Source organism: Colias philodice, chromosome 26 (genome assembly GCF_061535455.1).
Source record: "Colias philodice isolate Cphi_HAF_F1 chromosome 26, ilColPhil1 Martin Lab GWU primary, whole genome shotgun sequence".
Lineage (NCBI taxonomy): Eukaryota > Metazoa > Arthropoda > Insecta > Lepidoptera > Pieridae > Colias > Colias philodice.
The window spans coordinates 3585597-3602498 of NC_143111.1; the positions used below are offsets into that span (position 1 = coordinate 3585597).

Below are 16902 nucleotides of genomic sequence, written 5' to 3' on the forward strand. Positions count from 1 at the left end.
CGGTAACAATACAATAATTTCATGAATTTATCTTTTTATCCTGTTTAGTTTTTCAAACTATATTTAATTTTCTATCAACTGCAATGAGTGAAAACTAACATTATGACGTCACACGCGCTCGGGTGACGCTTCGGGAGTTGTCGGCGTGTCTTCGGTACTGGATTCAAAGACTAATTTTTATTTTGAAATAACTTTTGAATTATTGCAAAAAAAATAAAAATAAAAACAGTTTTGTTATAAAACTAATATAAAATCTTTCCATTTATCACAAAAAAAAAATTAATTCAAATACTCAATTGTTTCGTTTCAAAGTTCCACAACATACCTAGCAAATTATTATTTAGGTTAATGTTTTCAATAAAAACGATTGAAAATTACCTAGTTACCTACCTGTCTGTTTATTTAGTTAGATAAATAACAAAAGAACATAGAATTTGAACTTCAACAGACTTTTTGTGATGTAGGTAATTATAATTTAAACAGTGATGATATAAAATATAAATAAGCCCTATTTTAGAAAATTCTATTCTAAAAAAATATGCTGCCACTTGTTCTCAATCCCTCTGTACAAATTACCTATTATCATCTTTAATATACCTTTCACAGTACATAGTATAACATAGTAGAGATAAACTACGATAACATGGCGCGCCCCTCCAAATTACTGTTTCAATGTGTGTAGTGAAATACAAATATTTAAATATTATATTATTATTATTTATAATAATATAATAATTAAATTATTAATTTTTATTATTATAATAATTTTTATTATTATAATATTATTTATTATGAATTTCACAAATACTTTCAAACGTTTTGAATTTTGGAGGGGCGCGCTATAGATGTTATCGTAGTTTATCTCTACACACGATTTACTTCATTCAGTACAGTAAGAATGTTAAAGGACAATTTTAACGGCAATTAAATCGATTTATCTAACGCAGCCGGATGGTAGAGGTCGTCAGTCGACATTCCGCGTCTTGGTAATAAAATGAACCCGATGAACAGGACAAGGCCTTCATTTTACGCACTTTTGAAAACGTTTTTCCTTAGAAACGGAAACAGTCGTTAAATTTTTGTTTGCAATGTCGTCTCTTCTCATTCTAGAAAACTATAAAAATACGTTTCTATACATTTTTTGCGTTTGTAATGCTAATTTGCAAGCTTTTTTAACATATTGTGTTTATTAAAAAACTTGTGCAATTTAAATTAAATTAGATCAACTAAAATATAATGTCATAGGAAATCGATTTTGAACTAAAAGAACAAACCGAGTCATTAGTCTTAGACAAAGTTCGTTCGAAACGAATGAATGATGAAAGTATGAAACGCTTTTTTCTTAATTCAAAGTTCTGACTCATTTATTAGTCAGATTAATATAATCTACGTTTTAGTTCTTAGGTTTTAGTGCTGATTTACTAAATATTTGAGGAAAATTTAGTCAATATATTTTTTAGTAACGTACTTTGTATCACAGCGCCAAATATATATCTATACTCATGCAGAAGCATTTGTCTAGTATTTTGCATCAAATTTCATACAAATTTGACTCAATTTAAATTTCTATAAAACGAAGATAATAATAAATAAATCCCGGCTTTACAACTCTATCAAGGATTCGCTAATCAGCTAATATAGATAGCAATAGTCAATATCGATGCAATAAAACACCATTCAATATTTGGTACAATTTATTAAACTTTGGACACAATATAATATTTCGACAGATTTCTAATCTACGTGCACAATATTCCTTCTTATTACTACTAATGACTAGATACAATAGGCTTTCTTTAAAATAACAATAAATAGAAATAAAAAACAATAAATAGTTGCCCTAATTTGATTACGAAAATCTGAGCTATTTAGAAAATCTTATATTGTAACAAGAATAAATAAAAACATCGATTCATTACTAACAACACGTAATTAAATATAATTTGATTAATATATCAATTTGGCTATATAAAATATTTTCATCATAATTGTGTAGAAGTAATAATATTGGCCTATTTCAGATTATGAGAGAATGAGAATAGTTAGAGCCAAATGGACTATATTACTATAATTATTATTATTATCTGCGAAATAAATTACCAGCAAATAGATAGGCATATTGTAAAATAAATACATACATTTATTTTAAAACCACTCCCTCAATGTTTCTATTCCCTTCGTTTTTTCAATCGCATTTTATAGAAATCGGGTAAACTGTCAACTTCTTCTTCTTCTTCTATCTTTAAAGAAAATTGGGAACTCATTACCTTATAATACTTAACTATAATACCACCCTTACAAGGGCACCAAAACTAACACCAATTAGGCTTATATAGGCCGTAAGTACACCAAGAACTATTGAGATTGCCAGAATAATATCATCCTAGTAACCAGGTTTGAGGCCATACAAATACACCAAAAACTATTGAGATTGCAGAACATTCTTATGCCTTCCTGGTCAGAAACCATGTTTGCATGGGAACCGCTTTTCCCTTCATGGAGACGTGGCCACGATAGGTCAGCTCGAACTGCTCATCATAGTTGTCTTCGCGCATCAGGTAGCTGTGGACAAAGATAATTTGGTTATATAATATCTGGGAGCAGTATAAAAGCATATAGTAGTTATATAGCAGTATAAAGGCAGTATTAATTCCAGTGTGATAGTGATGGTGCAATACGAGCATAGCGCTGTCATTTTTCCAGACTGGAATTAATACTGCTAACCGCTGTAAGACATAATGGTAACACCACTGGTAGTAACATGAACCATTATTGATGTTTAATAAAATGAAGTATATTGGATAAAACATAGCGTAAATATATACGTATTTATTTTAATAATTACTAAAGTGGCAAATATGTAATCCAGAAAAGAATAGTCGGCCGTGCCGCTTTTTTGCTCGACTTGGCGGGTTATGATTGATCGAAACTAAATGGTACAATATGTGGGTACAAGGCTCACATGCCATAAATAAATATAAAAATTGTAAAACATTATAAAGTTGTCACAGTTCTAGACAATCTTTTTCTTCTGGTTATGAATCTGCAAATCTCTCTGCAGAGAAAAGTGATCCAGCTATATTGGATTTTGACATTGACATCTATAGTTAAAGTTTAGCAAGTCATTTAGGACGAAAGAAATCAAAGATGCATATAAAAACACCTAGAATTATACAAAATAAAAGAATTGAATTGATGCAACATTCCAGACCGAAGGCAGAATCTTAAATCTACCTACGCAAGAAGAATTTTAACGTGAGTAAATATTGCAATCACGTATGCTTAGTATATTAAGGTTAATTTTAATTTAATTCTTGACCTTGCCAGCTTCAACAGTTACTAAAATATGTTACCGTTGCGTTGTGAACTTGATGTAGGTACCTATTTATCATTATATATGTGTAAGGAAATGCCGGTGCCAAATGCCGGTTAATAGATTTTTTTTATGTCAGAGCAAGCAAAGGGGCAGTCGGGCCACCTGATGTTAAGTGGTCACCACCGCCCATAGACACTTGTAACACTAGAAGTGTTGCAGGTGCTTTGCCGGCCTTAGGTTAATAGATCCTTAATAAAATCTGACATAATATTTTAAGTTATTTGTACGTTGGTTGGCTCTGTGATTTGAACAGTTGTGTTAAAGATATTGTGCAGATAAAATATTGAAATTTTGTTAGGCTCATTTTGACTCCAACTATTGATTGAAGTCGATGGCCTTAAATACTGAGCCACTACGGCTTTAAAAAATGCCTCCTCAGATCAGGCGCATTCTTGCAATTTTATCCCACAATTAGACTTATTAATATACATCATAGATAGTAATTTATATACTCGTTATGTTATTATCGTAAATCATTGATTAATGGTCTCATCTGCCCATTCGGAGAGATGTAATTAAAAAATTGGTGCCTAATCATTTGGAACTAATTATCAACGCTAAAATTATGGATACGCTCCAAACCACACTCGACTACGATAGGAAACTATTATATGGCTTCTGTCAGTAAACCGGTAACGAGATTAAAATGCACTTATTTGTTTTCACTGTTAAGCGGATATATCGGATTTTTACTATTTGACCAACAGACGCTGATCGAGCTACTTTTTTCAACGTCGCCGTAAAAAGAGGTCTTGTTCATTTTTGACAGTTTAAAAGTCAATGAGTGTTTGAATTGTACAAAATTTTCGGTGATAATGGAGTCGTTTATGGATTTCTATTTTGACGAAGTGTTCATTAATATGAAGAGAGATTGTCTGAATGAAAGATACAAACGGCGCGAACTTGTGCAGTATTTTAATTCTGTTATCGCTGGATGTGCTAAAGGTTAAATATTTATTAATAGTGATGTGCTTTTCTTAATGCTAGTGATTTACCGATGACGTTTGAGTTTGCAAGTTTTATCATTTGATGTCTTCATAGTTACGCACACGCACTTACAAAGTATTATAAAATAATATAGTGTTGCTGTGTGTGTGTATCTGTCTATTTAAAAAACACACGTTAATAAAGACTAATAAAAATGCAAAATAATCTAATAAATGGCATTAAAAATGCAAATAAACTATTATATCGTGCAGAGTCACGTTCATAAAACCAGAATTATCGAAGCGTTTCTAAATGATAAAATCAACACGTCAATCCCATTATAAACGGCCCATCCATTTAGGAATGACACAGCATGCAAACATTTGCATTACTTTGGTTTTTATTATTAGAATAAATCAAGACTATCGCTTGTCCATCGTTTTAAATAATGGTTAGTTCATCCAGGCATGCCATATAAGACAAACATAGGAACAAAAGTGAAAAGTAAATTTTATTAAACATATAGAAAAAGTTTTGTATTCTAAGATGAAAAATGCAATAATATAATAATTAATATAATATAAAATGCATGTCACCGTTTTCTTACCATGCTTTTGTGTGAAGTTAAAAACCACATTTTTTGTGAAACTGAATTTTAATTTGATAGTGTGAAAGTAACTTTTTGTATTGTATTTGTAGAAGTGCAGTTTGTTACGCTTGCGTTGCCTTCGTACAAAAACTAAGACGAAAAAGTGGTGTATTACTAATTATTACTTTTTGGGAAATTGAATTATGTTATTTACGCATTGTACACACAAATTTCAACAGATTGAAATATAATACATTAATATGCGAAAAATGACTAAATCAAATTATTCGAAATTTACAATATTTATTTTACAGGGCAAAACAAATCGGACAATACAACATGCAAGAATTTCGTCAACTCGACCCTTCGGTACCACAACAACTGCAAAGCCAATAATGGTGATGTTTGCCTCATGGGAAAGTATCACAACCTTCTGTATATTGCCATGAAACTCGCGTTTGATTGGAGCCTGCAGGATAATGGCGTCGTGGCATCACTTTTGGATGAATTATATGCATGCGAACGAACTTTTGAAAGGATATTTTTAGGTAAACACATATTATTTTCTTGATTTTGAATTTATTTATTTAAATAGTGGCCGTCAATATTGATTTTTTCTTTAAAACTTTGAATTATTCTGTCTGTTTTAGTTGCTGTATCTATCTTTAAATTTCATCTTCCATTCAGAACTAAATAGTATCAAAACAATTTTCAGGAGCAATATTCGGAACATCAGCACCATTCTTCTTAGCTGGCTGGAAATCAGACTTTGTGGACAGAGAAGAAAATCTCCACGCTTTAGTCTTCTTCCTAGATCACGCGACAAACGCCAATCTAGAATTTCGAGATGACGACAAGACGTATCGTTTCATAGATGTTCCTCTAGAAAGTTGTGGAAAAGCCTCCCCAGTACGAGTTGTAATACAAATGGGAGCTGCTGAAATGCTCATGATTCTGCTAAGGTTTGGGGCTAGAATCACTGCGGACCATGTATCATCCAACCCTATAGAATCAATCTTGGATAGGCTCAATGAATACAATAGAAAATATCCATACGAATTAGTCACATGTCTTAAACTAACGTTGAGAGCAGTGCCTCATTTAAATTTGACAGTTGATAAGTATGCAGCAAAGCGATTGGAATTGCCTGAAGATTATAATTACCAGAGAAAAATTGCGTTGGAAAAATATGGGGATATATTGAATGATCATTTGGTTCCTTCGTCGAGATGTGGATTACAGCCGGTAGAATTAAAGCATCTGTGTCGATGTCTAGTTAGGCAGATATTGTGGAAGAACTTTGAACTACCTTTTGGTATACAGAAGTTGCCTATACCATTATCTCTGAAGAAATATCTGGATTTGTTCGATGATTAAAGTACCGATATTTTAATGACACACTTGATTTAAGTTCTTATAAGTTAATCTATACTCGATAATATCTCTTGAATTCTAGTCCCAATAACTTAAGTTTTCTAAAACATGGATTATACCATTTTGGTAAAGATAAAAATATTATTTCGACGTTAATTACCGCATACAGTGTATTCTAGTCATTTTTGCAATCTTTTATGTACTAAATAATATATTTGTGATATAAATAAATATTTTGTATAAATCTTGACTTATTAATTATCATTTAATATCCTCTACCTTCAATTTTGTAAAGGTAAGAAAATGCAAATTAAATAAATGAACCTACCAGGTAGCTAATATAATAGACAAGACAGCTAAATTGTATTTGTAAGAAATATATAAAATATTGGATTTCACACTCACATTCTTCACACGCGCCCAAAATCAACATTCACAATCTCAATCAAAGAAATAATGTATTTTAAATTTTTGTCAACTTTTGTACACATTATCCAAGTAAAGAATAAGTAATTAAATTTGATATTTTTGGTTTTATGGCATTCAAATGCTTTATAAATATAAATTTATAAGAGTAGAAAAATTTCGTCAAATTCTTGCGTGTCGTATTTATCAGATTTGTTTTGCCCTGTAAAATAAATATTGTAAATTTCGAATAATTTGGTCCCGCCTCGTGATCGAATTTTATCTATTCTTTATAAATTTATAAAGAATAATCCATGCTAATATTATAAATGCGAAAGTAACTCTGTCTGTCTTTCTGTTACTCAATCACGCCTAAACTACTGAACCAATTTTCATGAAATTTGATATAGAGATATTTTGATACCCGAGAAAGGACATAGGATAGGTTCTATCCCGGAAATCCTACGGGAACAGGTTTTTCTTTGAAAACGCGGGCGAGGCCGCGGGCGTAAAGCTAGTTACCTATAAGTATCCTCGCTAACATTAATAGTCCCGGGCACGCCCGTGGTCTCACAGCGGCTGGTGAGGTTCACGGTGTTCCCGAACAGGCAGTAGCGCGGCATGCGGTGCCCGATCACACCCGTCACCACCTCGCCGGAGTGGATGCCGATTGTTATACCCTGGGATACATTTAAAATAATATAAGGTATATGATTGAATAATGTGTGGATATAAAGATAAATAGAAAGAAATAAAGAATTAAGATAAGTATTGTTTCCTTATCCAGAAGATACAAAATAATGGTAAATTGGGTGAATTGCGTATGATTGGATGGTGAAAGCAGAGGAAATATCAAGACAGAGCATGAAGACATAAGAAGGGAATTAAGATGGAAAGTGTAAGCACCCTGTCTTTGTATTTTGGAAGTTATAAGAATTTAACATGCAGGAAATTACTACGTTAGTAAAAAAAAACTAAACAGAGGATCATAACAGCATTGAAATTAAACCGAAATGATATGAACTGATCTTTGTGCAATTAATAGAGCCTATGGGTATAAGACATAAAACGTATATTTACTAATATATAAATATAAATAAAAAAAATTTTCCTACTTAAACAAGAAAAGGGAAAGCGTAAAATGTAACTATTTTCTGTTAAGCAATACTTTTCCTACATACCACTGGTTCTCCATCAACTGTAACAGTTTTGGATAGATCCATCATTTCTAGGGCCAGTAAGCAGATGTGTTTTGCGTGGCCTTCCTTATACTCGGGCAATCCTGATACTGCCATGTATTTGTCTCCTACTGTTTCAACCTGAAAGAATTCATTGGTATAAGATATAAGGTATAAAGTTTTCAGTGATTTTGCGACAATAACTTATATTACAGCATCTTGGATAAGTATTCTTTCGGAAAATATTAGGATCTGAGGCAGGACCGGATCTTTTAATTTCTTTACTTAATACTTAAACTTATATTACTATTTTTTAAAAGAATTTGAAGAAATTAATATTTTCAAAGCTGATTATGACACGAAATAATATCGAAATTGCAATGTAAATGTGATTTATCGCAAACCACTTCCAAATAATGAGCGGAGTAACGGAAAACTTGAAGTGCTAATTGTCTTCACAGTGATTCACCATTAACTTTGACACCTTTTTTATATTATCGAATTTGCTTTGTCCTCATATTTAATTTCTCAATACCTTATACACATCTGGGTTCCTCTTCGGGTCGGTCAGGACATCGAAAGCTGTAGACAAGTCATTTAAAATCTTCACAATTTTCATAACACCCTTGTGGTCAATGTTTCTGGCGCAGTAGTTAGCGAAGCCCATAATACCATTAACCAGCAGGGTCAGGGGGCCACTCAACTGAGGCAATTTTGTTAAAATATCCGCTAATTTAAGTACAAAATACCTTATACACATCTGGGTTCCTCTTCGGATCGGTCAGGACATCGAAAGCTGTATACAAATCGTTTAACATTTTGACGATCTTCATGGCGCCCTTATGATCGATGTTCCTGGCGCAATAGTTAGCGAAGCCAACAATCCCACTAAAGAGAAGGGTCACAGGATCGTATCTGCGAGCGGGTACGGGTCGACGGTGGCGGAGTTCTGTTGCTACGCTTTTGGGCAGGACTGAGTAGAGGAGCCTAGAAGTATGGAAAATTCATATTTTTTGGGACGTTTTATGGGATAGGACAATAATACAAAATACATTGGATAAGCTACCAAAGTTCCGATGCAAAAAAAATTGTAGATAATACGATATGTATTTCTAAATATGAGTCAGACACCGATTATTTTGTATTTTATTCAGTTACATCTTTTTCAAATTCTAAGTCAGTCTATATTATATACTCTATACAATGTTTCACCAATTTATAGTATTGGTATGAAAATAAAATTGACAACAATTTATTGTCTACTTGTTTGTTTCGAGGTTGTTGATTAAATGTAATTACATTGATCGCATCATGTAATGTTAACAAATTTTTTACATACCTATCAGTCTTTTGTTTCTCCGCCTCTAGTTCCCGATAAGTATGTTGCAGTTTATCAGTAAGCACTTCCAAATTCTGTGTTAGTTTGTAATCAGCTTCAAACTGCTCTGACATCAACACCAAGTCTCTGGTAGCATCATGCAAGGGTATATCTGAGATGCATAGTCCACGGCTAAAAGATAAAGTAGTGGTCAATGAATAGCTGTAATTCTGAGTAAAAGTCATTTAGGATGTTATTGAATGTGTAAATCGCGTCACACACGGTGAAGATACTTTAAATAATATATATGTAGAACCGCCATCCTGTTACAAATGACCCGAAATTTTGTGGGTAATTTGTAACAGGATGGCGGTTCTACAGGGGTTTTAGTACGCAATGACAAAAAGAAAAATGATGGTCAGAACGCTGATACCGGATACCTTAATACTGTAATATAAAGCATTACAGTATCTTAAGATAAAATATTATAGTATCTTCACCGTGTGTGACGCGCTTAAGGTGATTGGCATATATTATGTAGTAGGTTTATTCTTTTGTGTAAAAATTGTCTTACCGGATCAAATCATCGAGATTAGTGACACTGGGGTAGCATTGAAACACGACCACATCGGTTTCAGGAATGTATAGCATTTGACCCTAGAAGAAAATTTTCCATAGGACGTTTATGATCAACTCACGGAATTTAGTAAAAACATCATAAGTATTTGAATTCATGTCAAATAAAATATTTTACCTTCAAACGTAGAGGAGCAATTTCCTCATGATGGTTAGACACACTCATTTCTTCAGATTTGGTTTTCAACACGTAAACAGTGTTGATGTGTGCTAACACATTGGAAAATGTCATTACCAAGTGGGGACGAACCTAGAAAAAGATAAATAATTAATACTGGACCAACGAGTGTGCCGATTTTTTTTATAATGGTATGTAACTTCCGTCTGTCTTCATTAACCAGAATTATATAATACTAGAGTTCAATGATATCAGTCCTTTCGAGTTGTCTTTAGCTATTCTTTGGGAAGTTTTAACAGATGAGAATTTCTGAATCTCAGTCAAAACATAAGCTAATAATTCCAAATGTTTTTTATGTGTTTAACTAATCAGATGTACTATAGTCCGTTCGCGTTAAGAAAATAGTGAGTCATCGTTGTCCGCCGGCCTGGCCACGCCCCAAATTAGAAAGTCGAGTTCACAGTGACCAGTTGAAATCTGACCTTCGAACAAAACGGTTGTGTATTTTGCGTGACTCGTTCAACAATAAATTTTGAAAATGAATACTTCACCAATTCGAAAGAATAAAAGTGGATCAATAATCCATAGCGGAGAGAGACGCATAATTTACAATGTTTATAAGTACTTTAAATTGTGTGATTTTAATGCAACTAAAAAACGAAAAAGAACAAAATTATTTCATAATAAATGTAACTGAAGAATCTAGCGATACTGAATAGTGATTTAAGTAATTTTAAGACATTTTTTTTCCATTAATAATAATTTAATGTTTAAAAAAATGTTTGTACTTTTTCTCCACTGTGAATAGACCCTCATCCTGTAGTTGCACTGATGACTCACTATTTTCTTAACGCGAACGGACTATATTTTGCATTTCCTATGTAATATCTAGCTTCATAATTTACAAAAAGGCATCAATAATAATGAATAAAGATATGTAAAAAATATAGGTAATAAAAAAAGGTTGCTCATACCGTATCCAAAACATCGGTAATCTTGCATCCAGGCTTCATGAGTCGCGGCAGAAGCCGAGTGACAGAACGACCAGCTTGTACTATATTCAGTTCACGATCGAACATAAGGTGGAAGGGAAATACTCTGCAGAACGTTGCTGGACTCACTTTTGGCTCTAGAATGGGATGTTTTTATGAGATTGATAAAAAATGTGTACGTCTAATAGTGTACACACATAAGAAGTGAAACTTCTTTATGACCTTATTTTTCAAAAAATAATTTACTATATGCAACTTTACAGAAATACGTCGAATCACGATACGATAAGAAAAAGATGGCGCGTAACGGAAAAATGTCACGCGTAACGAAACAATGTTACACTAAATTTTTTTCCGACCCCGATAAAGAAGTTTCACTTCAATAAAATAGATGTGGTAACTGGTCAGTGATGAAGTATGTAAGAATTTAGAGGTTAGCCTAAATCTGAATGAAAATATACAAATTGATAGATTAAAAACAGCGGGCGATTACTATCTAGCATTTTTTTTGAGTTTGAGATGTATTGCTAGAAAAGAAGGCAATAATATAGGGAATATTTATATGGCTATATAGGAAAAGTACATACATATATACATATTATGTATGATTTTATCTTTTAGACCAATAAAAAGCCACATTCTGGTGTATTACATTTCATCATTTGCCACTTATTATTTATATGAATATCTTAATGTTCAATTTGAAACATATTTTAGACTAGCTTTCCGCCCGCGGCTTCGCCCGCGTTTTCAGAGAAAAACCCGTTCCCGTAGGATTTCCGGGATAAAACCTATCCTATGTCCTTTCTCGGGTATCAAAATATCTCTATACTAAATTTCATGCAAATTGGTTCAGTAGTTCAGGCGTGATTGAGTAACAGACAGACAGACAGAGTTACTTTCGCATTTATAATATTAGTATGGATTATTAAAACAATTGAAGTACCTAAGTCTTCTTCTTCAATGTATTGAGCTGTAGTCACACGTAGTGTATTAGCTTACGTCTTACGAGTTACGTCAATAATACAATACAATGCTGGTAATTGCAATGATAATTTTCCATAACTTTACGCTAAATTAAGACGGTGAAAGTACTCAACACACATAATTTAATTGGCATTGTTTTGGTCTAGCTATTGCGGCACAAATCGTATAAAATTGTGAAATTATATCCCCATTAACTGAGTTTCACAATTCACATACATTTTCAGTTTTCGTACTTTTAAAATTAATAATTTTATTAAATGAAGAAGCGTTAAAAGCCGAAAGCGAATGTACTGTGGATAGTGTGTTTGTTATTCAATAGTTTTTCTTGTCAAAACTACATTTGATAAAATTTATTTTGCAGATTACTTATATTATATTTCTATAACTAATATACTTTTGTGGTACTTCGGATATTTTTCCGAAGGCCGAAGAACTTAATGTTTTTAAGATTTTGCACAGATAATATTATAATGGTTTAGGTATATTGAGGAAGCTTTCTTTCCCTACAAATTCAACAGTATTTTTCCAATTTCTTCATTACATACAAAAAGCGTCGTTTCCCCTCCGGACATTCGCTTTGCATAGATTTGCAAAAATACACTTTGCCAAAATTATTTTGCTCTAATTAGCAACAGTTTTCAATCAGTTTTATCTTAAAACTAATTGAAGCTTTAACATTATTTACCAATAGAAAGCGTCTCAATCTCAGTCATCTCAGGAGCTGAAACCCTCCCAGTAGACGATGTCTCCGTGATAAGGAACTGCACGTGATCGCATTCCTCCTTCGTCTTCAAGATGTCCACTTGCACTTCTGTGTTGTGGAGCTTGCTTGTTACCGTCTGGAATTTAAAGTCCCCACTTTAATAGATGTATTTTTACCCCCAGTTACTTACTTACTTACTCCTCTGGCGCTGAAACCCCAAAGTGGGTCTTGGCCTCTGAGACGAGAACTCTCCATCTTGCCTGCTTACAGTGCTTGCTTACAGTTTACCCCCAGTTATAGATGTATTTTTATAATGAAAATACGTGTAGAATGTGTGCCGTCGTTTTAGGGTATGACGGTAAGGGGGATTTTTCTATTTCTTTCATAATATTCTTGTTTTATTTCCTTCTGAATTAAAAATATATGGCTTTTTCTTTGTATTTTATTGGGTTTGGAAATTAACATTTAACTACAAGAATATAATATGTTTTTTATGTATCCCATTATTCATGCCATCGATTCGAACATACATCGGCCTTCACAAATAAAATATAAAAAGCTCCAATTAAATATTGTCATCTATCCACTATCAATTATCCAACTCTATTTACTGTTATACTTATACAACAAATCGTCAATTATTTTTAATATATATAACTATTACAAAACGTACCTTAACAATACCAATAACAATATGCTCCAACCCCGGCCTGTCAGAATAGTAGTGTAAGACAAGCGCGCCATCTTCCGGCCGCTCCGTGCAACGGAACGACGGGGAACGCATGCCGGGGTATAATGTGCCAAGGTGGTCGTGGAGACCGTCCAAGTTCTGGAATTATAGATATTTATATATACATATAAGTAATGTTAATATGTGAACATATTTATTTGCTTTTTATATGTAGTAGGTAAATAATAAATGAAGGAATTTGCGAAGTTTTTCTGTGTATGGGAGTTGACGAAAACAAAATTGGTTGAAAATATTTTACTTATCGCAATATTCTTTCATTAATAATGTTATTTTTGTACTTGCAATTAATAAAAAAAATCTTCATCTATAAAATTATTGTATGTTTGATGATAGACAAAATATTATATCCAATTCGAATGGGCTATTATGAAACCATTTTATTATATAAGTACCACATTTATTAATATTATGTAAAAAAATGGTGTATGATAATTTGTGTAATAATAGAAAACTGTTCTGTGTAAAATATACAGAAGAGAAAATAAGTGATTAGTTATTACTATGAATTGTTTCAGGAAAATACTTTTAGGATTATTTTTATTAGCATAACAACCTGTAAGAAATCACGAGGCGTAGCTCCAAGCACTTGCAGAATTTTGTCATATCCAGAATCTTGACAAAACTCGAAGAAAGTCATTCCGAAGAGCTCAAGAATTTCATTAGCTGGGGTCTCTGCAATTAATATAAACAATATTAAATGTAAATGAACATATTCCATACTATGTACATAATGCATTGATTATAGCGCCATCTAGTGTACGGATTTTGAAACAAATTAAATTAAGAATAATAATTATTCTAATCTCTATGCCATGGAGTCGAGTATAGAAATAAAATAATTTCAAATACGTAATATTATTATATAATTTTTAACTTACGCAGAACTTCAACAGCAGCAGTAATCAAATTGTATGTTATTTCATCTTCATAAATCTGTCGAACGAGAAAACTTCCTTCCATCGCAACCTCAGCCTTTTTCCTGGAAATTGTATAAAAAAGAATAATAATTAATGTATTCGAATTTTAAATAATTTTGTATAAAATAAAAATTATTACTTGATTTTTTCCCATGTTTCCACACCATGCGCCTTCATCACTAGCAACTCTAAGGCATAGTTTACAAACCCGTACTGAAAGAGAATTAAAATATCATTAATATTCTACCATATTGTATTGCACGCCTCATAAGCGAAGCGTTGAGGTGGGTACTACTGTCACTTCGCGCAAAACATCTGATTTTTCAAACTTAAAATGTCTTTATGTATCATACATTGCACTTGTAAGATAATACATACACACACATATTAAGAAAAAACACTATTTTTAACGTTCATGATATTTTTGATGTCATTTTTGTTATTTAAACTAGTTAAAAAACAGTTTAAAAAAGTTCTGTCTTGGACGTCCGTGTGTCTGTATGTGCGGATCCTTTTTCTTGTTAACACGATAGCGACCGAAATACTTTACTAATCGAGTCTTTTTTTTTCTCTTACGCTTGAGTATGCTCAGGAATAGAACCCTTTCATTTTTCAGGGTCTGATTCGATGTGGTTTAATTGTTATTAAATAAACAAAAATAATAATTAATAAATAATTATTAAAAAAAAATTATGAGGCGTGCACTTTTGGATTTTCCAAATTATTATTTTTTATTTTCAATTTAAATAATATTTAAAAATAAAAATTTTACCATTTTGCTGCCTGTGTTACCGCTTCTGAAAATAGAATTTTGATATTTTATTTCAGCGCCCTCTAGTATACGGTGTGCGCACTATTACTAATCTGTGGCAGCGAATGAAAGTTGAACCAAAATAGCCTATAGATGGCGGGAAAGATCTAGTTATTGTTTTTATTTGCAAATAATTGTTTTTCTTTGTGATAATCATAAAATTATGCTTGAAAAAATAACATGTAAATGAAGGATATTCTTGTGTTTAATAAAATATCCTTTGATATATTTAGTGCATACGTACTTTTTATATTTTATATACCTACCTAGTTAAATTATTAACAAAAATATTACTAGAAATCGTTCATAATAAAATAATGTGAAAAGTAATATTTACCTACTTTGAACACTGATGGTAAGTAAAATATATTACAATATTTTTATTATCATATTAAATAGTACTTCAAAGGATCAAAATATCTAAAAAAATAATTGAATGTGCAATAAGCATTAAAAAAATAGTGAAACAAATAACAATCCATTATAACTTACGTTTGCAGGTCACAGGGATAGTTTTATACAAATTATATTATGATTTTTTGTATCGAAGCCATATAATTCGAATCTACGTAATGTTTTTGTTCATTTAGGCCGAAACGCTTCACTTACACAACCAACCAAGCCAACAGTTAGGCGAATACTGAACTCTGAAGCCTGATTGGAGAATGGCGGACCGCTGAATGGTCCTTAAAATTGAATTTTATCGCAAAATATAATAAATAACTGCTATATTGTTAAAAGAAAATATTTTAATTGAATATTCATGTATTAATAAGACTTGAATTAATTGGTTTTGTGATTGAAATAGCTCCTGGAAAAGCAATTTTCCGATTTACATGGAATAACCCCTAGATGGCAGCACGCATTGCATTAGTAGTTAGAAATGAAAACTATACTTATATAGCAAACGATTAACGATTAACACCATTGTTCAATAAAAGTGTAATAGCAATTATTTTTATAATACCATTTGCGTTATATAATGACATAAAGAAGTACTCAGTCGCTTTGAATAATTGTAAAATCACTGCTAGACTTTTCTCTTACGAATTATCTATTGGTTTCATAATCATAAATGATAACTCCCTACTTTCTATTTCCACCTTAAAGTGAATTGTAAAAGAATAAAATTATCATTTTGCTTGAAGTTCAGACCGCTAGTGAAACCATAGGGCAAAGCTACTAGTAGGTATGTATAATTAACGTAATAGGTAACTATTAAATTTTTCATTGACGTTAGGAAAACCTATCTCACAGGAAGAAAAAAATTTTCCTAGCTGTAAAATAAAATTATTATATTGCGGCAACGAGTATTTCCCGTGGGATTCTTACACGTATTCATTGTGTGAAATACCACGTTAAATAAAAAATAGAGAGTGAGAAAATAGTGTGTGCCAAGCACACGTGTCAGAAGTGAAACTTCTTTGGCAAGATTCAAACATACCAAAATCGTCGCCTTACTCCTTGACGTGACGGTATTGCCATGACGCGACCTTAAAATTTTACTCTCAACGCACCTAAAGAAGTTTTACTTCAATAATAATTATTATTCTAATATGCTAAATAAACGACTATATTATTAACATAGATGATACGTTTAAATAAATAGAAATTAAGCGCATATAACTTGTTTATTATATGGGTACATAATAATATAGATAAAAAAAAATTGAATACTTCGTATTGACGTAATTTATTTTACTTTATGGCTCTATAACTTCACTAATTATAAATTAAATCAAATGGCGGTCTTATTACTAAGTAGCGATTTCTTCTAGTTATTTTAATATTTTAACATTTTTTACTTTAGCAAAGTCTAT

At 31.9% G+C, this 16902-nt stretch overlaps 2 protein-coding genes across 3 annotated transcripts; one reads left to right on the forward strand and one right to left on the reverse strand.

The window, feature by feature from the left end:
• Positions 1–1688: 1688 nt before the first annotated feature.
• Positions 1689–15718, reverse strand: Gycbeta100B (guanylate cyclase soluble subunit beta-1-like). Of its 2 annotated transcripts, none has more exons than XM_089711318.1 (15): positions 15575–15718; positions 15044–15065; positions 14411–14484; positions 14233–14333; positions 13908–14026; positions 13277–13432; positions 12586–12739; positions 10896–11050; positions 9922–10053; positions 9742–9824; positions 9189–9359; positions 8599–8836; positions 7853–7990; positions 7194–7351; positions 1689–2562 (listed from the first exon to the last, which is right to left on the reverse strand). In XM_089711318.1, exons 2-15 carry the CDS (start codon positions 15044–15046, stop codon positions 2445–2447), a joined length of 1800 nt encoding a protein of 599 aa, XP_089567444.1. In that variant the 5' UTR covers positions 15047–15065; positions 15575–15718; the 3' UTR covers positions 1689–2444. The 2 variants fall into 2 exon arrangements, with proteins under 2 accessions (XP_089567444.1, XP_089567443.1); XM_089711317.1 differs by having other exon boundaries at positions 15044–15068.
• stops (SOCS domain-containing protein stops) lies at positions 4192–6427 on the forward strand. Its single transcript, XM_089711583.1, has 3 exons — positions 4192–4321; positions 5207–5440; positions 5608–6427. Exons 1-3 carry the CDS (start codon positions 4192–4194, stop codon positions 6267–6269), a joined length of 1026 nt encoding a protein of 341 aa, XP_089567709.1. The 3' UTR covers positions 6270–6427.
• Positions 15719–16902: the final 1184 nt, after the last annotated feature.